The sequence below is a fragment of the Falco peregrinus genome, chromosome 13 (assembly GCF_023634155.1).
Source record: "Falco peregrinus isolate bFalPer1 chromosome 13, bFalPer1.pri, whole genome shotgun sequence".
Lineage (NCBI taxonomy): Eukaryota > Metazoa > Chordata > Aves > Falconiformes > Falconidae > Falco > Falco peregrinus.
The window spans coordinates 753,487-775,414 of record NC_073733.1 but is presented as its reverse complement, the minus strand read 5'-3'; the positions used below and the strand labels follow the sequence as shown (position 1 = coordinate 775,414).

The following is a 21,928-nucleotide window of genomic DNA, read 5'->3' as shown; positions in this document are numbered from 1 at the left end:
CCCCACATGTAGGACCCTGCTCATGCCTTCTGGCCTGCCCTGGGGGACCAAGGAGGTAGATTCAGGGCAGATTTTAATCACTGGGTCAAGAGATGGAAGAACTGGAGCAAGAGGGTGCAGGACAGCTGGCCCAGCCGTGGCGATCGCCACTGCCCTGCAGGTCTCAGCAGCAGTGTGCAGATGAGCACATCCCACCTGGGCTCAGTGCCCAGCCAGCCAGGAGGACCTGCAGATGTAGGGGACAAGTGGGACATCCCTGACCAAGCACAACATGGAGTGCTCGGCCATCGTGTGCTGGCAGAGAGAATGAGCAGGCACAGAGAGGGGCACAATGGAGAAGTTGGAGACCTCCATCCTTTGTATGGGTAGGGGGGTGTGGTGCGGTGCCCACCAGCAGCATCGCCAAGGGGTGGCAGGGTGCAGGCAGACACCCCTGCCCTGGGGGCCCTGGGCAGGGTAGCAACTTCGTGAAGGGTTTCCTTCCTCCTGCCCCAGCCAGCACACCCGTCAGCCACTCTGAGCAGCGCCGCTGCAAGCACCCCTCATGTGACCGCCAGCTTCCTGTGCGCTCCCTGGCCTTGGTGCCGGTGCTTTAGTACGTGCCGTGCCAGGCGCTGCCCCAGCATTGTACCCTTGCCACTGGGCCCCAGCACCATGCTGCGCCGCAAGCCCTCCAACGCCAGTGAGAAGGAGCCAGGACACAAGAAGGTGAGTGCGGGCAGCGCCCGACCGCCCTTGGCACCCACAGTGTCTCCAGCACGCCCAGCACCGGCTGAGCCTGGGCTGCTCGTGGGATGCTGAGCAGGGAGCACTGGTGTCAGTGGGCTGGGGAAGCCATGGGACAGAGCCCCGTGGGGCCTGGGGGCAGCACTGCCAGCACTCGGTCCCTGCCACCACCAGCCACTATGGCCTCACTGGTGCGTGGTCCTGGCTTTGTCCCATGCCCTGCTCCCACCCTGGCTTGCAGCTCGGTGGGATGGTTGGCCAGGATGTGCAGACCCCTGGGGTAAGCATGGGTGCAAGCTGGGGTGCTGGTGGGACCCGTGGGGCTCTGCCAGGGGGGCAGTGGCTCCCCCTTTCCGTGGGCTCCCCACAGCGTGGGCGGCCGCCTGCCGTTTCCTGCCATGGTGGTGGGGCGGCCGGCTGTGGTGCTGAGCGCGCAGCTCCCAGCCCGACCCACAGAGCAAGGTGTCTGTGGTTGGGGCAGCGTGAGGCTGCGTTCAGTCACATGTGTTGGCCTCTTCCTCTGGCAGCACTGCACCAGGCGCTGGAGCCACCAGCAGTACCAGCTACCAGCACCTCCTGAGAGCCCTCAGCACAGCAGGGCTATATGCCACCTGCCCAGAGGGCTGGAGCCACCGACGGGGGCCATGACCAGCCCCTCAGTTCCTGTCGGGTCTTGCACCAGCAAGCACTTCAGCTCTTGCCAGGACCCAGTGGGCTTTGCAGCCATGTGTCACCAAGGGGAGCAGGGGGACAGCTCCTGGTGCCGGGGTGCTGCCCACAGTGGGCAGACATCCCGGCAGAGATGCACCACAGCGGCTCCTCCCTGCTGGGGAGCTCCCAGGGGAAACGTGAGCAAAGCCCCAACTCCCTGTGCTGGGGGTGGCCCAGTGAGCCTGGCAGGCCCCAGCGGACATCCCCTGCCCTTGCCCAGCCACAGCCACGGCTCTCACTTCCCTCTTGCTGCCATGCTCCTGGGGGGGCCGTCCACCCCAGCTCCACAGTCCCCCGCTGCCAGGCTTTCCACAGCTGCTGTTGCACCCCCAGCTCCTCCAGCCCCAGGGCAGCAGCTGTTGCCACAGCTTTCCTGACTGCGGGTGGGCACAGAGCACAAAGTTGTTTTACCTGAAGGGTGCAGGGAGAGAGACCTGAGGGGCTCAAGCCACCTGGGTCTAGTGGGTTCAGGGTGCTGGCATGGGAGCAGGGCAAACCACCAGCATTTCCTCCCCATGGGTGCACCAGCTGAGCCGGTCCTAAGTTAAGCCACAGCAGAGATGGAGCCAGGTCTCCCTCATTGAAGCCAGCCCTCTACAAGAAAATGGCAAAAATAAGTAATAGAGGATGCTCAGTTGAGTTGATGAAAAGGAGAAGGAGGAGGGGAAGGTGCAGGGGCCATGTCTGAGCAGGACCAGGCTGTGCAGGGGCTGAGAAGGGCCTTGGCTGTTTCCGATGCAAGCAGGAGTCCAGGGCAGGCAGAGTGACTTGAGAAAGGAAATTACTGCATTTGCAGTCACGGAAAGAGCGAGTGCTGCAGCGTGTGCTCTGAGTGTGCTGGCAGCCAAGCCTGCCGAGCCCTGCCATGCTAGCTGGCTCCCACGGTAGCACTGGTGCTGGGCATCCAGGGATGAAGGAGACCTGGGACCATGTGCTCCTACAGGGAACCCGGCTAGCCAGCACTAAGGATGCTTCTGGACCCCTTCCCACATGGAACTGACACCTGAGGACAGGGAGAAGGGGGAAGGAGAGCCAGGGAGGCAGGCAGGGGGCACAGGGAAGCCTGGAAGAGGCAGTGGTGGAGGGCTGCACCAGGACTGAGATTCAAAACCTGCTTCAGTGGCTTTGGTGCAAAGGCGGGACTGAGCTTCCTGGTGACGCTGGCAGGGGAGGTGCTCTCTGGGCTGTGGGATGATGCTTGCAGGCAGAAAACATGGGCAACTTTCAGGCCTGGAGCTCAATGTGAGGGCAGCAGCATGGGCATGGCAGCACTCATGCTCTCAGCCACTGAAAACAGCCTTTAGTTGTCAGACACTCGCAGAGGAGGAGGGACTGACCCAGGGTACAGCCACTGCAGGAGCCGGACTGAGTTCAAGGCAGGTCCCACTGCTCCCATTCACAGGATCCCTGGCTCAGGGGCTGGGCTGGTACAGCATGCCCACGTTTGGGTGCTGAGCAGAGTGACTGTGTTGTAGAGCCCACGTATTTCCCCAGCAAGCGCCCAGCCCACATGCTACGACAGCAGCATGGCGCAGACCTGGGCTGCTCTCAGCTTGGCAGCACCAGGCTCAGCGCCGGAGCACCCGCAGTGAGCGCTGGAGCAGAAGCTCTCGGTGCTGCTCAGTCCGCAGCAGCACCAAGCGGCACCACACAGCCCCTGCCCCTGGAGCACTGCGCCCAGCAGCCGTACACGCACCGAGAGCAATGCCAGGTCTCTGGACCCCAGGTCCTGGGGGGCTCACATCACACGGAGGTTCTTTAAGGGGTGCGGGGGGGGGGGGGGGGGGGGGCTGTGCAGGAAGGGGGAGGCTGTGTAGCCAAAACACTCTTCAAGCACCGGCATTGCTCTGGGCAAGCCAAAGCAGCCCGAGGGGCATGGCTGCCGGAGGGGAGGGTGGGAGCTGGGGCACGGGGGTGCAGGGAGAAGCCCTCACACATTTCTGTTCCCCCCCAGCTCTCCCTCCAGCGCTCCAGCAGCTTCAAGGACTTTGCCAAGTCCAAAGTCAGCTCCCCTGTGCCGAGTGAGAAGGAGTTCAGCTTGGATGAGAATGTGAGTGCCTGGATCCCTGCAGACCACCTCCTGCCACGTCCTGCTCCCTTGGGACCACATCCCCACTGGGGACAGCCCTTTTCAGAGCCTGTTTCCCCAAACTCCTGGTCCTACTGGCGGCCCATGTGCAATGGAGCAGCCCCAGGGGTTCCAGCACCGGCAGGACTCAGGGTCTCACCCCTCAAGGAGTCTTGCACCCCTGTGTGACCCAGCTGAGGTTTGCCTGGGGGCGGTGGGGAGCGTGGGGTCTGCCTTCACTCTCCATCCCTCTGCCAGATCCCCGAGGACGAGTCCAGCAGTGCCAGCCCTGACGATACTGCACGAAGCAGCGGGATGAGGTTGGGCAAGAAGTGGCGGGCCGTCATCTCCCGCACCATGAACCGGAAGATGGGCAGGATGGTTGTGAAAGCACTAGCAGAGGGGAAGGTGAGCAGGGGGCCCAGGCACGTGGGGGGCAGCTCTCCCTCCCTTGGCCTGACCCTGTCCCCCCCTGGCAGGGAGACGTGGAGGAGGAGGGGTCCCTGTGCCCCCTGTCCCCAGCCAGCAGCACAGAGGAGACGAGCCACGAAAAGGTGCCCCCATCTTACCTGGAGATGGAGGAAGATGGGCACCCATCTATCGGCCGTCAGCTGTCCAGCGGTGAGCCTGGCCCCAGCAGGGTGCTGGCCCCTCACCTCGCAGCAGGTCACATCCTGACCTCCCTCCCCTCCGCAGGCAGTGAACTTTCCAGCCCCGGCCCCTCGGGCAGCAACCGGGACAGCTTGCAGCTGGAGGAGAGCAGCCCAGCCTACACTGGCCCCTTCTGTGGCCGTGCCCGTGTCCACACTGACTTCACACCCAGCCCTTACGACAAGGACTCACTGAAGCTGCGGGTGAGCCACACCACGGCCAGCCCAGGGCTGTGGAGAGCTGGGGCAAAGGGCAGGTCTGGGGAGGGAGAGTGGCTGGGGACCCCCTGAAAGGGGATGCTCCCCAGCTGTCCCCAAGCCTGTGCCCACCTTTGCCCCTATCTCCCTTGTCCAGAAAGGGGACATCATTAGCATCATCGAGAAGCCGCCCATGGGCACCTGGACGGGGCTGCTCAACAACAGGGTGGGCTCCTTCAAGTTCATCTATGTGGATGTCATCCCTGAGGAGACAGCTCCTGCCCGCAAGAGCCGTGGCCCCAGCAAGAGCAAGCGGCTCAAGCCCAAGACCCTCCACGAGCTGCTGGAGCGCATCAACCTGCAGGTAAGGGCCAGGGGCCCATGGGGGGGTCAGCGGCACCCAGCATGAGCCCAGGATGCCCGCAGAAGGACCACCCTCTCCTCTGCTCCCCAGCAGTCCTTCACCAGCCACCAGCCCCATGGCTCCCTCCACCTCATGCCCAAGCACCGCTGGGGCACAAAGGGGACACAATGGGGCTTTTCCGGGTGATGCCTGGGCAACTGCCTGCCGTGGACCTGCGCCACACGGCTTGCACCAAGGGCCAGGCAGAGAGCTGGGGGAAGCTGTGCTGCACTCTGCTCAGCCCTCCGCTGCCCTCCCACCCCAGGAGCACACCTCCACCCTGCTGCTGAACGGCTACCAGACACTGGAGGACTTCAAGGAGCTGCGGGAGACCCACCTCAACGAGCTGAACATCACGGACCCCCAGCACCGTGCCAAGCTGCTCACGGCTGCCGAGCTCCTCCTGGATTATGACAGTAAGAGTCAGGGGAGGTGGAGGGGAAACACTGCATGCTGCCCATGGCCCCCACGCCGGGCAGCCACAGCGGCAGCCTCCCTGCCCACTAATGCCACGTCCTGCCTCCCCCAGCAGCGAGCGAGCCAGAGGAAGGCGACAGCTCCGAAGCCCAGCCTTTGCCCTCAGAGCTCAAAGGGGACATTCCCCGGGACTCAGGCTGCTTCGAGGGATCAGAGACCCTAGACAGCAGCCGGGAAGATGCTGAATTGGGTGGTCCTGAGGGGCAGCTGCGGGCTCTCTCCCTGGCAGAGTCGTCCTGAGCCTGCCCTGCCTGCTGGCACTGCCTCGCAGATGGGCACAGCCCACAGCCGCTTCCCGGACTGGAGGGGACGGCTGCTCACAGGGGAAGCAGGTGAGCACCAGCAGCAGGACCCCACGGCCCTGGCATGGGACCTGGTGCTGCGTGGCTGCAGGCAGCTCAGCCACTGGCCCTCTGGGGCTACCCCCAGGACATTTTGCACTGTACTGCGTTGCGCTGCTGCCCCTACACAGGTGCTCCAGGCACCCTGGGGAACAGTGTTCCCTGCCAAGATGCTGCAGGCCTGGATTGCCTCTCCTGGGCTTGCCCCACTTCATCCACAGCTTTTAGAGCTCTTCCCAGAGCCCTTGCTAGCTGGGTTGCACACACAGGAGACTGCAAGGACGGGGAGGTCCATGGCAGGCAGGGACAGGAGGTCCAGTGCTGAGCAGCTGGGTGCGAGAGCACAGAGGTCCCACTGAGCCTGACTCCTTGCTGGCAAGGAGGACACCCACACTGCCTTCCTCCAGCATCTTCCTCACACAGCCAGGGCAGGCAGGGAAAGGTTTGCTGGACGGTTTGCATTGTCTGTGTTGGTGGGGTGCACAGGTGGGTGGGTGGGCAAAGGTTCAGCCAAGCTGAAAGTTGCCCAGCAAGGGCACTGTGAGCCCCCGCTCTCAGCTCAAGGGGAGCCCCAAAGGCTGCCCGCAGCTTGCCAGCGAGCCCGGTCCAGCAGGGCTATGAAAGGGAGCTGGAGCAACCACCCTGCTGCCCCACAGGTGGCTGGGGGAGGCTGTCACCCCGGACAGCCCCCGCCATACTGCCAGATCCTCCCAGCCAGGGCCCCACAGCCTCTCTGCATGGGCAGGAGCCGAGGCAGGGGCACGCATCCACATGGGAGCACGGGGCAGCCTGCTCCCTGGCTCGGGGTATCTACTCCAGCTCCCTTCAGCCCAGCTCTTGCTGCTCACCACCACCTCCAGCTCCTGCACTGCAGCATTGGTCTTTGGGCACCCAGTTTGTTCCTTTGCGCTCAATCTCAATAAAAACATGCAAGTCCGTTTCACTTCGGCCTTCAGCCTGCTTCCTACCAGCCAGGAAGGCTTGGGGAGGGAGCTGGGGAAGGGAGCAGGGTCTGCAGGTAACCACACGTTTCCCAGGATGCTCCCCAGCTGCACCCACTGGGATGCATCTTGGCTCAGCTCGGGCTGCACAATCTGCACGCAAAGACACCCCCCCTCTTCAGCTGCTGTGGGGGGACAGGAGGACGCAATTAAGACAGCACAGATAAGACACGCTAGAAGCATGAGACGTAGAGGCTGGAAAGCCACGGGGAAAGGGAAAGAGGCAGCTGGCTTAGGGAGGCACAGAGAGAGGCAGAGGCTACAGGCTCAGCCATTTTTCAAACCAATTAAGTTTCCTTCATTGTTTTAAAATTAAAAAAGGAAAAAATAAAAGAAACGCCAACCCTCGCCCTACCCCCACTTCCTTCACGGAGACCTTGAACAGAGCAGACAGGAACCACAGGTGTGGGCAGCATCTGCGACGGCCCCAGCAGGCAGCACTCAACACACCGCATTAGAAAATAGATTAGTAAAACAAAAAAATACACTTTTTCACAACGAGTTTGAGATTTGGTCAGTAGCGTGTTGGGGTGGGTGGGAGAGGAGGGGCAGCTCCCACCACCAGCGGGGTGTGCATGGGGCCAGGCACAGCAGCCCAGGCCTGGTCCTGGGACCCCCCCTCCACCCCAGGGTGGGACAGGCCCAGCCTGGCTGCAGGGTGGCAGCGGCTGCAGGCCGGGCAGCTCTGGCCCCACGGGCAGTGGCAGGCCAGGGCTCCTTCCCCAGTATGCACCAGTGGGGAGCAGCTGAAGGCAGCTGCAGGGCAACTGTGAACCAGCGGCTGGAGGCCAGGGCAGCAGCTCTGCCCTCTCACCTAGGAGAGGAGACCCCGGCACTACAGGAGAGAGGGCAGCGCTGGTTGCCACATTAATACTGGTTCACCCGGGGCCAGGCACAGCCCAGGTCGACACTGTAAGGGGCCAGGGAACAGGAGCAAGTTGGGAGGCACACATCAGGCCCTGGAGGGACAACACTCCCCGCTGCGCTCTGCTCCATGCCACTGTTGAAAGCAGGATGGCATATGAGGCCAGGGAAGGAGCAGCAGCAACTTCATGCTGCCAGGCAGGAGCATCACGGAGAAACAAGCAGGACATTCTCCACCTGCCACTCGCTCACCTCATGTCTGCAGAGAGGCACAGGACCCAGCACTCATGGTACAGGATCAACAGCTGCCAGGACACAAAACAGCCTTCCCTCCACCACCGGCCTCTGCAGGGACCCGCAGACACAAGGCTCTTCTCAGCCTGGCTGCCAGATGCAGGACAGGGAGCGTCACAGTGGAAGAGGAGCCCTGCCACAGCACAGAGGTCTCCCACCACGGCCCAGCCCTGGCCTCTCCCCCCTCCTCTGCCAAGGCGATGCAGATGGCCAACACCAGACAGCCAGTCCCCGAACAGCTGGCAAAACCCAGGGAAGATTCAGGCTCTGAAAGCCAGTCGAGGATGGCTGAGAAATGCAGGGTAAGGCAGGGAGGACACAGGAACATGATGACATGACACAGAATCGGGGCAGAGGTTCTGCAGAGCAGCAGCTGAGTGGCATGCCACAGCCTGGCAGGCAAGGGGAGGGCACGCCTGTGCTTGGCGCAGGCACCCATGAGCAAATGCAGCCCTGGCACTAGCTAGAAAGCCAACAGCACAGGCAGGCCCTCCCCTGCAGCTTGATACACCCCTTGCACAACTGGGGTGGAGACAAGCAGCAGGAAGATGGGCTGCCCTGCTCCCCCCCTCAAGCCCCTGGGTCAGGCATGAGCCCCGGGAAAGGATGGGAAGGAGTGCCCCCGCCACAACTGCTCTCGTGCAGGCCAAGTCACATGAAAAGAAGGAACATGGGAAGGAAGCTACTTTAAAAACCACTGCCAGCAGAACACACCTTCCCGGTTGTTTTGGCCCTTTTGGCACCGAAATGTCTCCCGACAACCCCTGCCACGTTAACCAATAAAACAATGCCACAGATTAGAGGAAGGAGGGAGGAGGGGAGAGAGGACACTACTGCCATAAATTGGCTTTCCTCTTCCCATCAGGATTCCTCAGCAGTAGAGAGCAGGCCGACCCTAACATCGCTCCTGAGCTGCTTGACCACAAGTCATCTTGTCAGAATTGGGGCCAGATGGAGGACAGCCCCAGCCACAGAGCCAGTACTTGGCATCCAGGACAACCTGCAGAGCAAGAGGTCCTGCCTCGGCCCACAGGCAGACCAGCCTCAGTGGTGGCGAGTGCCCCTGGGTGACCAAGGAGGGCCACTCACCCTCATTATCCTTTGACACCATGCAAGGCCAGTGCCAGCCTGCACTGCCTGTGCATCAAGGCGAATAATGACTAAAGCAAAATGGCCATGAGGAATCGTTTGCCTGCCATCCAGCCCATCTCCTCCTCTCCTCTATCACTTCCAGCTTTGATTAGACAAAACAAGAAAGTTCTCCCTTTCAAGCAGATGCTAGTGCTCTGCTTGCCCAGCATTCTGGGATGGGACCGGGAGCTCCCCAGATGTTAGCTGCTTCTGCTCCGGCATCTCAGCGTTGCTCAGGGATGGTGCAGGGACCTGAAGAAAGAAGACAGCAGTGACTTGCGTGAATACACCCCAGTACAGAGCATGTTTGAGCACACAGACACTTGGCCCTGCTGCCCTGGTCCTGTCTTCAGCTCCACCAGGCAGAGGTCTCAGCTGCGCTTGGGAGAAACCAGGGTCCACCAAACAGGCAAAACAGCAGCTCCATTAAGATCTGGAGCACTGGACTCTGGAGGCCTCCTGTCCAATCACATCCTTAATGCAGGGCTAATTTCAAAGGCAGAGTAGGCTGCTCAGGGCCATATCCAGTGGGGCAATAGCTTTCTCCAGCAATGGAGATTCTACATCTGCAAGGGCCCTTCCCAGGGACAATCCTTTAGCTTGCACTCAGTGCCAAAACAAGATGCCTGTAATCTCCCACCCCTCCTCGACCCCTCCTAGCTTCCATAGGTGCCAGCTCTCGGGACTAAGATCTCCAAAAGCACAACCAGCTGTGACTTCCTTTGAGGAAATCAAAGGTAATCAAGAGATGCTCATTTCCAGGGCCAGAGCAGAATGAGCTTTTTATCAGCAGCCTCTCAACAAGGCCCCCCCAAGCGTTGTTTTGTTCATGCTAAGTCACAGTATCTGCTTTCTCTCTGCTGACCCAAAGCACCAGCAACTCCAAGCAGATGCCGCCCACTCACCCCCCACATGGAGGGAATCACTCACAGCACTCAAGTGAGGAAGGCTGCCATCCTTCTGTGGAGCTCTGCTCTCCTCTGCCTGCCCACCAGAGTCCTGAGCAGCGGTGGGCTCTTGAGTGCTGGGCCCCCGTGGGCATGACTCCTCCTGAGCTGTGCTCTCTTCTTGCTGCAAGATGCCCCGTCTGTCCAAGACACTACAACAACAGAATCACACCATCAGAGACCCACACCTCCCCTGAAGCTAGTGAACTTTTCCTGGTAGAAAAAGTGCTGGTGGAAAACAAATGTCAGGTCAAGAAGTTCCACTCCAAAACAGGCTGTGCACAGCCAAACCTAGTTTACAGCGTCTACATTCCTCCTGTGAAAACCAAGCCCCTTGGAAAGCAGTTCAGAGCGTGGGATCCCACCAAAACGAGTGCCCTGGAAAGCACCTTCGCTCCATATATTGCCCCAGGTAAGGGGAGCCACTCCCCCACTGGCTCCCCAAGGACATGGTGATCAGCAGCACGTCACAAGCTAGAACCACTGAAGACAGGCAAGGAAGGCAACACAAGGCCTTCCACCCCAGAGCATCCAGCCCAACTGACCTCTGGAAGCCTCACACACACAGAGCGCTGGCAGAAAAGCAGCCAGGCCTTGTACCCAAGCAAGGGGAGCTACACACAGTCCTACACTGGGCTCTGGGGGAAAACGTGGCAGGGTGGCCCCTTGAGAGCTTACCTGGGGGGAAGAGGCCCACAGAGCACCTCACAGCAGTTCTTCACTATGTTGCCATGGCTGTAGGGATTCTGCACGCGGTTCTTCCCAGTCCAGGACCCCTTAATCTGCAACAGTCAGGGCACAAGCTCAGGTCTGCTTCACCAATCACCAGCCCCAGCCCACGGAGCCCTGCCTTCAGGCCACAGGCCACGTCAGCAAGGTGGACACAACCGTGACATGCTGAGGAAGTGACGAAAAATGGAGATGGCTCAGAGGAACAAGAAGAGTCTACTTACATCTTCATTGGTTGTCTGATTCAGTGCCACCAGGAAGGTGTGGAACCCAGTCAACCCCACCACTGACCACAGGGTGAAGAAACAGATGAGCACTTCCAGTACAGTAAGGACAGTTAAGGACTGGGAACAGCCTGGCAACAGTCCCAGCCCAGCTGTGTCACTACCCCCAGGCACACTATCCTAACTCCTTTTCTTTTCCTAGACATGGTTTTCCATTTTACCTTCCTCCCAAAAGCCACAAAATCACTCCCCACCTTGTAGTCACAGGGGAAAACACCATGGAAGACTCCTTAGAGAACCCTGAGCATCAAGACTCCAGTCCCCCCAGAATGCAGCTCAAACTAACACCCAGCTTTGGAGAAGCCAACCCCTCTGCATTGTGGAAGGATATGTCCCTGGGGTTTCCTTCAACGTGTTCAGAAACCCAATCTTCAAAGATTCTGGCAATACAAAGAGAGAGGTATTTTTTTTCTCTGGAACATCACACTAAATCCTGCTCCCTTTCCCATTCCATCACCTCTGGTTTGCAACACCATCTGTATCCCCCCCTCCAGCTCCTTAGCCAGCCCAGTCATCCCTCTCTCCAGAGCCAGACTCACTCAGTGCTACGTAGACTATGTTGAAGGTGAAGATGTAGATGGTGAGGAGTGAGAGCGAGAGGATAAAGAGGTAGAAATAGCGGTAGTTCCTCTTCCCCACGCAGTTGCCCACCCAGGGACAGTGATGGTCGAAGCGCTCTATGAAAGGAAAAATGGAGATCAGCACTGCACTAGTGCAGTCCTGCCTGCCTCCAGATGCTTTACTGCCATGCCCTGAATTGAAATATTCCCAAGGCTGGCAAGGACTCCCCGGGCCATCAAGTCCAACCCCTCTGCTAACTCAGGGCCCTGTATCACGGCCCCCTTCCAGAAGGGGAGGCCACGTAAGAAAGTGCAAAATCATTTTACTAATGAGTCGGTTTGCACATTCAGATAGAGTTTAAGAGCTTTTAGTAAAGCAGCACACAGGTTAGATGGCAGCCTGGGGCTCAGAAGTTCTTATCTAACCCATGTGCCCTTTACTCCTGTTGGAATAATTAGAAGAAGGTCCAAGGAACTGTATAAACACTCAAAGGACTGGGAACCTGCGGAGGAAAAAAGGGATCCAAAAGAATGGGATTTCTTCCTTGAGAAGGGATGCTGAACATGCGCCAATCATGATACGCAAAAGAGTTAAGTCTGCGATGCAGCAAGGGGAACAAAAAACAAGGGCACTCAACATAATGGCAGAATCTCTGTGCTGTTGCAAGTTGCAGCTTTCATGCAAGACACAGCTCTCCACTGGAACCCTCTAGCCCAGCAAGGCCAGCAGCTCAGTGAAACTCAGAAATGGACTGCACATTTACAAGGACAAGTTACACTTACGTTACACTAGTTATTGCCAAAGAAGTACTGGCTAAGATGAACCATCTGGCTTTAGGTTCCAAGCAAATCTCAAGCTCCTTGAGCTTCAGATGAAGCAGACTGTCCCTGTCTGTTCACACACCACCATTCTGGACTTGCTCAGCACACACAGTGTGAAACCCAATATGGAGCGAGATGGGGTGCAGGTCTCCACCTGCCCTCTTCCAAAGGCTCTCACCTAACATCCAGGTGCTGGAGCAGGCACAAGCTCTTCTACTCACCCACACAGTTGTCACAGATGCTGCAATGAGAGGCACGGGGCGGACGGAAGATCTTACATGTGTAGCAATACTTCAGCTTCACTATCTGGTTGTTGATTTGAAAGTTTTTAATCCGTGGGGGTGGGCGCTGACCCTGCGGCACGGTACCGTTGGTGGCCTCTGAGTAAGAGAACCAAGGAGAGATTGGACCTGGTGCTACAACACAACAGGCCCAGAATGACAGCTCGCCTCCCTGCTTTTCCTGCTAGTGGGATCAGAGTCTGCTGGGTCCGGAGTCAGTGGCTGCAGCTCTGCTCACGCACTCCAGAGCCAACCTGAAGGCTTGGAGGCAAGAAAAGGGATGCCAGAGCTTTCATGGGCATATGGACAGGGGCTGTGGAGGGGGCATCACCCACATCCACCAAACTTCCTCTCTACCTGAAGGATCAAGGTGCCCACACCAAGCTTCCTGCACCCCTTCCCAAAAGCAAACCAAGTCTGTATGTACATGGCTACAAGACAGAAAACAGCATGTGAAAAGGTTCCCAGAAAGGGAATTCGGTACATCACACCAACTTTTTGAGACTCAGCCGAGCAGAAATAGCCAGCAGGTGGTAAGATGCCCCATTTGGGGCAATCCTCACTTTTGGAGGGCCAGCCGGGAAGAAAGGCTCTGCAGTAAGAGTAGCCTATAGATATGCCAGAAATGCAGAGGCTTTTCCAGCCAGCTTGGCTGGCTCCGCACTCACCAATCTCCATCTCTATGAAGGCTGCCTCATCAGGCAGGGCTCTCGGGATCACCCCAGGATCACTGAAGCTTGTCCGCAGGAGCGTAGCCATGGCAAATAGGAAGAGAACTGCTGCAAACACGGGGATGGCTGGGGACAGCTGGACTGCCAGGTACCGACACCTGCAGAGAGATGTCAGGAGGCGATGAATCAGACCACTGCACAGTCTGCCTGAGCCAGGGCCTGAAAGCCTGGCAAGATGTCAGAGTCCAGACTTTTCTGAACGCTGGTTACAGCTGGAGAAGAGAAGCTGTTCAGCACTTCCTTCTGACCCCACCACCACAGGGAAACACCCCTGGGGCAGCTCTAATGACCAGCCACAATCAAAATGTTCCCCCATGTTTTTAACCAGCCAGGCACAGAATACTTTCCAGCACTTTGTTTTGTTTCCAGCTCCCATTGCTCTGAGTCACGGGCAACGCCAGAAACACAACCAGCCAACGAGAGGGATCTTGCCTAGAGGACACCTGGTGCAGCCAGCTGCCAAGGGATGGACAGCACCTCTTGGAGAAGCACACAAAGCCTAGTCTGAAAGCCCACCAGCACATCGGAATGGTGGGAATCTCTAGCTGTCCCCTAAAAAGGCAGCAGCTTCCAGTACCACAGAAATTACTTTCCAGGGATTAACCATGTCCTGTGCTTCTCAGGAATGGATCCAAGACAACCCCAGCTCGAGAGAGGAAACACAGCACAAGGTTTGTTTGCTTTATAAATACAGAAAGGTCCAATAAGGAATTATGTTGCTAATCCCGTTGACCGAGGTAGTGCAAAGGGAGCAAGGAGATTAATCTTGCCTGTGCCCCATGTCACTTCTAGACACCCACAAACATGTCTCCATGGGCAGTGCAAGCTGTGCAGAAGGCCTGTACAGAAGTCAAGGTTTAGAGATGTACTGGTCTTAAAGAAAACACATTTTTAGCCCGATTCCTTCAGAAAACCCCATTTATGGCAGCGTGAAATTTCTGTGGAGTTTTTCCCTAAGGTTTGACGGAAACCCCACCCAATTCTCAACACTTGTGCAAAATCTCACCTCTCATTGCACGCCTTGTTTCCCCAGGTTCCTCTCAATGAAGCTGGGTACCCAGGCTTTCTGGTAAGCCCTGACTTCATGGGGTTGGATCCAACCCGGACTCCTGCTTTCCACAGTCGCTCTCCAAAAAAGTAGAAGGCTACTGTGATGAAAGGCATGGGATTATCCTCCCCAGTGGATCTGTCATCCTAAGCAAGGTGACTTCCATGACATCCATAGCATTAACGATTTAATTCTGGATAGCTTTCCCACCCATAGCTTCTCCGAACACAATAAAGTTTCTAGCTCCGGCTGGTTGGTTTGCAGCACCAAATTCTGCAAGCCCACCATCCACTGCAGGAAGGCTCGCCAGGCTTCAATTTGCCATTGCTTGACTCCAGTGACTGACCTCTGTGTGCAATGAGGTACAGAAAGGGCTGTATACTGAAACTACGGTATGCTTTGGCCACAGCCACAACACAAAAACCTCTACAGCGATGCACAGGGCATGTCCCTAAACCAATGTTGTTAAACACTACAAACTCTGCAGTTACTCAAAATGACACAATCCTTAAGAGTTCTCCATGTGCAGAGTCCTGCCTACATTTGAAGTGCCAGGTCAAGCAGCCAGAGGGCTGAGTTTATCGTCTTTAGGCAGCCCAAGATAACTTTGCTTTCCCTTTGCAAGGGCAAAGTCTAGAAAGAGAGCTGCAAGTCATTTGGCAATTAAAGAGAAACCTTGGATCCCATTTTGGGAAGGAACACGGGTTCATTCTTCTAAAAGCTGGACACGGTCTGCCTCAAAGGGCTGCAGCTTGACCCTTGTCCAGCTGACATGACAGCTTTAAAACTGTTACAACAACATGAACATATTACGGGCTTAAAATATGCATTCGTGAACCATGTTAAATCTGAGCCGAACCCGCGCCAGAGCTTCCAGCCTCAGATATACACTAACACCTTTTAAGTTTTGTCAGTGTACTGTCAGCAAAGAGATTTATTGCCCGCAAGCACATGATCCGTGCCAGGTGTACTCTTCCAGGCACAAACCTGAAAGCTTTACACAGCGACACTCAAGAATAAATGGGATCAGCCCCTGCAGCAACCAGTGCGGTCCCCATTCCATCTGCATTTGAGCCGGAGCGCGGGATGTGACTCACTCCCTGCTGACCATTTCCTACGCATCTTTGTGCCGTGGCAAGGAAAGCAGCACCATTCAGCCAGTATCCAGCCCTTCCATCCAGCTCCCAGCGAGGCACAGGCACAGGGCAGGTTAGGTCCCCAATTCAGGGTGGGAGAGAAGCAATCCCCAGTAGCCTGCCTGTCTGCCCAGAGGTGTGCAGTCAGGGAGGACAGGGACAAAGCCCCTGAAAACACCAGATGCCTGCTCTCCTGTCTGCTGGGGAAAAGATACCTGGAAACTCACACAACGAAGGATTAACACTAGCTCCTTCAGCTGCCATTCACCGAAGCGCACGAGATGTCTGCTCAACAAAGCCATTGTCCTGTTGCCATCTTCCCTCCAGCACAAAGCAAACACCCAGGCACTGTGCCAGCTGCTCAACCCCATTGCTCAGACGTGCTCTGGCACAGCAGGTGCTCAGCAGGGCCCTCCTGCTTCCCCAGGTAGCGGGGCTGGTGGTGCTTCTGCATCCCCTCGCCTAGGCACAAACACAGCCTGGAGGCAAGGTCAGAGAGGCCTGAGTGAGACAAACCCCCACTGCACTGAAACTGTATCCTGAGACCCAACACTGAGCCTGCTGCATGTCTCCCATCCCTCCCTGTGCTGACAGGGCCTTGCTTTTAAGAAGGTGTCTTTCAGGGAATAACCCCAGACCATCTGCCATGGCAGAAAGAGCCAAGCTCCGTCCAGAACGGCTGAGCAACAGGTAAGACCACCATGCAACGTTTTGACTTGGTACTCACTAGCACTGGGGATTCTTCAGTCTATGCCTAGACTACAGCACCATCACGCTCAGCAATTCGTTCACACTGCTAAGTAACAGACATTTTAAAGATCTTTTGTTTGGGAAAGCTGAGAGTCAACAGAGACATACTGGCATGTAAGGATATTGCTCCTCCTCCACTCCCCGTGCAATATCTGTGTTCTTGAGCATTTTGTCATCTAATAGCAGACAATAACCGCACTATCACAACCCATCATCATGGGCGGGTGGGCTGTGGGGTGAGAAAGGCTTAAACAAAGAGTTCGTTAGAATAGCGGGGGTAGGGGGGGGGGGGGGGCAGGCAGCAAGAATCAGAAGCTGGGAGGTGCCACAAGTTTACAGTGCAACGGCTGCTTGACCGATTATTTTGCGACTGCTTGGGAAGGTCTGTTGTAAGCAGCACATTAAGCAAAACTCTGGAGGAAGGGGAAAACAAACAGGCCAGCCACGATGGAAGTGGACTTCAGCCATGGCCATTAGGCAGCACATCTCATGGTTGGGTCCCTCCAGGGTTCAGCGCAAGCTCTGTTGTATAATTTATTTACATCTCACTTGCAAAATACCTATTTAACTTTCCTAAACTAATGCATAACCACACTGTGTACTTGTCCTGAATGCTAGAGAAGCAAAGTCGTATCTTTACCAAACATCTGACCCTCACCAGAGCACTTACAGTCGTCTGCATTTCCCAGACCTGGGATTTTTTGCAGAGGCTGATGTACTTGCAGGAAGCATGGAAACTGTTGCTCTGAAAACCTGGGTAACCGCTGCACTGCAGTGCTAGAAGTTCAGTGCCCTTTCCTAAGCAGCACTCGGGCAGAAATGAAGCTGTCTACAGAAACTCTCCCTGTCTGTCAACAGTGACACAGAAAATGCTCGCTAGAGACCCACTTCAAATGCGGTTCCACTGTGAGCACACGCCACGTGCTTCCAACCCAACTGATGCAACAACCGACTTTAAGCAGGAAACAGAAACCTTATGCCAATGTTACTGCTCTTTTCCCAGCTACACTCACATCTCCACACAGGCAGGAGAGCACCCCAAGACCTGTGTGGGAATGGTGGTGCTATAGAGGATGTGCACACAGCAGGGAGACCAAGGTTGTCTTCCGAAAAGGAGCCCACGTACAAGAAAAAGGGCATGCAATTAACAAACCCGGGAGCAGCTGCTTCACGCAGAAACACGTCTTCATGAGCAAAACTAGCTGAACTCTGGATACCAACAAGTTTACCTCTACCGAGAGAACCTGTAACTACTAAAAAGCACCAATCAACTTGTGTTTAAGTTTTGACAATGCTTGACATGGACCTAAGCAGAGGTAAAAGCCGTCTTCAGGAGCATGTCTTTATCAGTGCCAAACCTTGGATCCTTGGGATTTGGAAAAAACAACATTTAAAAGTTAAGTCACATGAAGTGTCACCATGGGTTTTTTCAACTCATCAGAAAACAAAAAAATTTTAATCTCTACATAGTTAAAGAAAAAAAAAAAAGTAAAGAAAGTGATAAAGTTGCTTGGTTATTGGAAAAGCAAACAGCAGCCCTTTTCCGCACTCAGGAGCCTGGCATCGCTGGCACTATCTTGCCTGTAACACTTACAAACATCAACTGTTCATGCTGAAAAACTGAAGACAATAGAAACCCCGTTCTCTTGCACATGCTTTGGAGAGCTAAATGGAGAACTCTCACTTCAGGAGGGCCATTACAGACACGCTGGCAAACTGCAGAGGAAACTACCAGCAGCCAGAGAGAAGACACTACATCCCATCATCTTAATTCTCAAATGGATTTTACAAGTGCTTTACCTGGGCTTCTCCTTGTGCTCAAATACCACAAGCAGAGTTGGACAACTAACCGCCCTATCACAAAAGCTGACGTACTCATTAAGTGCCTGAAATAATGCCAAGAGGATATTAAACAGAATTTTACGTGACACGTTACAGTCATAGAGTAGACCCAATTAAATATAGATCTCGGACCCTGCAGGGACCCGCCACAGCCCTTAAGCAGCAGGAGCTGCTCTCTGCCAAGGTGGTGGCGAGAGAGGTGCCCTTGGGCAGAGGACTCCAGTCACTGCAGAGCACTTCCCCAGGAGCCAGCACAGCTCTTTATCTGCTTTATCTGGGAGGGAGGAGCCAGATCTCCAGGTAGAGCATTGATAACTTAGTCAGCCCTCTAGGTCCTGTTCGCTCAGCGATGGAAAGACTTACCCAATTCCAGACCACAGCTCTACAGCCTAGAGGATAAAAACATATAAATTCCCATGCATGGGGGCTGAGATGGCCTCAGACCATTCAACTAGAGGCACAGCAGATAAACTAATGGCATTGGAGCTACTTGAAGGAAAAATAAAAACGCAAAAACAAAATAAAAAACCCCACCAGCAGCAGCCCAAACAGAGAGGCTGTCATTTCATGGCTGGGGACAACTCTTTCAGGGAGGAACGCAGCAGCTTATCTCATGACATGCGATGCCAGTCACCAACAGCTCTCCAGCAACAGCGTTTGTAATCAGAGCCCAGCCAGAGCAGCCTGGAGGGCGAGGATCAAACCCGCACTGGCTCAGATCGAGTAGCAAGACATTTTCTGGCTTCAGGCATCCCCAAGCCTTGTTTAGACAAGGTGTGACTGCGCAAGTGATTCAGCTGAATGAAATAAGCATTCACAACACAGGCACCCCTACAGCGAGTGTATAAGAATTAAAAGGACTCCTCTACCCACCACAGTCTGCTTCACTCCAAAACCAGATCCTAACAACCCAAATTGTTCCTCTGTAGCACAGACTTTAAGGGGGAAACCATGAATTTCCACACAAACACGAAAGAATCTGCCAAAAGCCAAAAGAAATGGGTAACACAGCAAAAAGATCAAGGCTGAGACCCTTATGCAAAAGCACCCTAACACATGCAGAAGGCATACAGGGTAAGCAGGGCTCTTGAGCAGCCAAGCTGCTCATCTTCTCAGCTCGGTCACTGAAACAGAGACGTTGCAGAGTGTTTCTGGCTGGGAAGGCAACATTTCATCCCCATCCCAAATTCAAAAATCCTCAAACAAATCAAAACAAAACCATCTCATTCAAACAGAAAGCATTAAGGTCCACACACTGAGACAATCTAATAGATACTTTGAATTTTCCCAAACTTTTCCCCATCTCCCCAGTTGAAACTACTCAGCCATTTTAACTAAAAATTCAAGAGATGATTCCTCTCCCAGCAAAACTTCCCCTGGGCCAGCAGCCCCTGCAAAGACCACCCTCCAGCTCCACGCAGAATGCACGTCTCTGAGCAAGCAAGGACATGAGCAACCCCTCTGCCTCCCAGAGCATGGGAAGAGGCTTCTCCAGGAATTTCCAGTCACGTACCTGCTGCACCCATGGCCAAACTAACCATCACACTGCCAGCTCTTCCAACAGCTAGGACTGGAAAAGCAGCCTGCGTTCGCTCTGTCCTGCACAACCACGGCAGGCAGCTGGCAAAGGCAAACATGGTAGAGCGGGATGTGGCTTCGCTCTTCTGTTAAGGACAGGCTCCGCAGGGAGCAAGAGCAATTATCCCTCACAATAAGTGTTTCTGGAGCCGTAACACTTACTAGTTCTTCCTGCAAGGCAGGAAGTCTTAACCCCATTTTTCAGATGGGAAAAAAACCAAAAAAACCAAACAACAAGACAAACAGTGGTGTCATTTCATACCTTTAAATCTGAATTCAGACTGAGTCAGGGATAATTTGGGCTTTCCACACTCAGGAACCCCAACACCCTGCATTACAGTTGTACAGCACCTGCCTCCAAAGCTACAGGACAAACCAGCCTCATACCTGACCAAGGCCCGACATTAGCCACTTCATTGTTGCTGTTGGGATGTGGCAAGCCTCAGCAGAGTGTTCCAGAAAGCCCTTTCCAAGGCTGCCAGCGGCATCCACTAAACAAGAGGAGCCAGGGAGAGCAATGCCAGGCCAGGGGAAGTTGAGACAAGTTCCCTTGTCCAGGGAAGATGTCTAGGAGGCCAGCATCTGGGCTGAGTGCTTTACTGGAGGAATAGCCAAGGCTTAACGAGGGAGCAGTTTCTTCCACTTGCTTTCCTGGCTTAAAGAGCTTTTGCATTACCCAACACCATTTAGAGTCCCTGCCTCCCTAAGAAACATGCTGAAGGAGACAGAGGAAGGAAAGTTTCAGAGTTGTTTAGCTGATCCAAGCTTATCTTCAAACCAGGCAAGAGGGGCATTCTGCCCCCTCCCCACAACATCAGTACTTAGGTAAACACAGAGGTAAACACAGGCTTTTTTTTTCTTTTTGTTTGGTTTGTGTTTTGGTTTTTTTTTTTTGTAGGATTAATCTAAGGCCAGATCAGTTCCCCAGCCCCTCACATGGGCAAGTGGTGGGGAAGGGGCAGGTCCTGCTCTTTTAGCAGTGTCCAAGACTTTGGCTGCAGGTCTTCAGGCCACTGAGCTGATCTAAAAGGGCAGCCGGATCCTCTCCAAACACGAGGACTCCAGCTGGCAGGAGGGCCTGCTGTAGTGCAGCATTCTGCAACACCCAGCTAGCAGGCAGCTGCAGGGCAAGTTGGATCAGTGTTAAACCCCAGTGCCACCAAGCTCACTCCTTTTTTGTTAATTCTCCGGTTGGGTCACCTCCCTCATTGGCCTCAGCTGGGGGCTGCATGCACACCCAGCCGGTAGGGACACAGGCTCAGGCCATGCTGGCCTGGGCTGCTGCAGCAGCAGCGCCCTTGCACCCCGGCTACCCCTTGGTGACAAGCACATGCCCGAACCCCCATCCCCTCTAGCTGTGTTCAGTGCAAGGGGATGCAAGTCCCAAACACAGGGAAGCCGAACCGGTCAGGACGAAGCGCTAGCCTCACCCCATGGGCAGAGCTGGGGGAAAGCTCCAGTGGGGCCCATCCTCCCCAAGAAGCTCCAGGGTCAATCTGTTGAGGGCAAAGAGGCAGATCCTGCCACAGCCAGCCGCAGTGTGCTGGGCTCCCCCCTCTCTCCCAAGGCCACCGGGCAGGCGAGCCCTGGGCAAGCTCAGTCCCTGGGCTGTGGGGTCACCGGGCCGCCGCGGGCAACTCACTCAAAGGCAAAGAAGAGGGCGCAGGTGCCGAGGATGAGGAAAAGCGTCAGGTAGAAGATGCCCTTCTGCCGGGCCATCATGATGCGGCCGTCGCAGCAGAAGGTGTTCCTGCCCGGCAGCTTCTCCCATTTCCGAACCACCTTCTTCCTCGCCACCATCACCGACATGGCGGGGCCGTCACTGGGGCGACAGCGGCCGCCACACGTCCAGGCACTGCTGCTCCGCCACCCGCGCCCCCGGCATCATCTGGGGCCTCGCTGGGCTCGGCTGGTCTGGGGGCTGCGGGGAGAGGGAAAGCGCCTCAGCACCGGGGCGGCGGCCCGGGGCGGCGGGGGGCTCAGCGGCTGGGGGCGGCGGCCGTCTCCAAAGAAACCCCCGCGCCCCGGGAGGGGTGTCGCCATGGAAACCCACCGGGGAGGGGGGTGGGCAGGGCGCGGCCCGGGGAACCCAGGTGGGGGGGAGCGACGGGGCGGGGCAGGGCAGCCCCCGCCCCGCCGGGCCGGGCCCCAGGCCCGGGAGGGGAAGGGAAGGGAGGGGAAGAGAAGGGAGGGGGCCCGCGCCGCCGCCGCTCACCCTGTGCCGGTGCGGGCAGCACCGGGCGGGCCGGGCCGGGCCGGGCCGGGCGGGCCGCTCCGCTCCCTCAGCGCCGCGGGAGGGGCCGCCACGCCCCGCGCCGCCGCGGAGGCGGGGCCTTGCCGGCCATTGGCCCCGCCG

General features: G+C 56.3%; 2 protein-coding genes across 4 annotated transcripts; one reads left to right on the top strand and one right to left on the bottom strand.

The window, feature by feature from the left end:
* The first annotated feature begins 512 nt into the window (after positions 1-512).
* SASH3 (SAM and SH3 domain containing 3) lies at positions 513-6,517 on the top strand. Of its 2 annotated transcripts, none has more exons than XM_027785753.2 (8): positions 513-708; positions 3,392-3,487; positions 3,764-3,913; positions 3,985-4,126; positions 4,202-4,359; positions 4,511-4,717; positions 5,022-5,172; positions 5,289-6,517. In XM_027785753.2, the coding sequence occupies exons 1-8, from the start codon at positions 655-657 to the stop codon at positions 5,471-5,473; spliced, it is 1,143 nt and encodes a 380-aa protein (XP_027641554.1). In that variant the 5' UTR covers positions 513-654; the 3' UTR covers positions 5,474-6,517. The 2 variants fall into 2 exon arrangements, with proteins under 2 accessions (XP_027641554.1, XP_027641553.1); XM_027785752.2 differs by having other exon boundaries at positions 515-708; positions 5,286-6,517.
* A 330-nt stretch (positions 6,518-6,847) lies between these two features.
* Positions 6,848-21,921, bottom strand: ZDHHC9 (zinc finger DHHC-type palmitoyltransferase 9). 2 transcript variants are annotated; one of them, XM_055818036.1, is made up of 10 exons: positions 21,788-21,921; positions 21,215-21,493; positions 13,156-13,316; positions 12,428-12,586; positions 11,364-11,501; positions 10,765-11,204; positions 10,490-10,593; positions 9,795-9,963; positions 7,692-9,116; positions 6,848-7,575 (listed from the first exon to the last, which is right to left on the bottom strand). In XM_055818036.1, exons 2-6 carry the CDS (start codon positions 21,379-21,381, stop codon positions 11,101-11,103), a joined length of 729 nt encoding a protein of 242 aa, XP_055674011.1. In that variant the 5' UTR covers positions 21,382-21,493; positions 21,788-21,921; the 3' UTR covers positions 6,848-7,575; positions 7,692-9,116; positions 9,795-9,963; positions 10,490-10,593; positions 10,765-11,100. The 2 variants fall into 2 exon arrangements, with proteins under 2 accessions (XP_055674011.1, XP_055674009.1); XM_055818034.1 differs by having other exon boundaries at positions 6,848-9,116.
* Between the last annotated feature and the right edge of the window lie 7 nt (positions 21,922-21,928).

Bases quoted from the DNA above. Each gene is read 5' to 3' on its own strand.
- SASH3 (XM_027785752.2), top strand. From the start codon at position 655: ATGCTGCGCCGCAAGCCCTCCAACGCCAGTGAGAAGGAGCCAGGACAC. The intron at 3,914-3,984 runs GTGAGCAGGGGG...CCCCCCTGGCAG, and splicing joins AAGCACTAGCAGAGGGGAAG to GGAGACGTGGAGGAGGAGGG. The intron at 5,173-5,285 runs GTAAGAGTCAGG...TGCCTCCCCCAG, and splicing joins GCTCCTCCTGGATTATGACA to CAGCGAGCGAGCCAGAGGAA.
- ZDHHC9 (XM_055818034.1), bottom strand. From the start codon at position 21,381: ATGTCGGTGATGGTGGCGAGGAAGAAGGTGGTTCGGAAATGGGAGAAG. The intron at 11,502-12,427 runs GTGAGTAGAAGA...TTCCTTTCATAG, and splicing joins CATCTGTGACAACTGTGTGG to AGCGCTTCGACCATCACTGT. The intron at 11,205-11,363 runs GTGAGTCTGGCT...TTGTATTGCCAG, and splicing joins CATAGTCTACGTAGCACTGA to AATCTTTGAAGATTGGGTTT.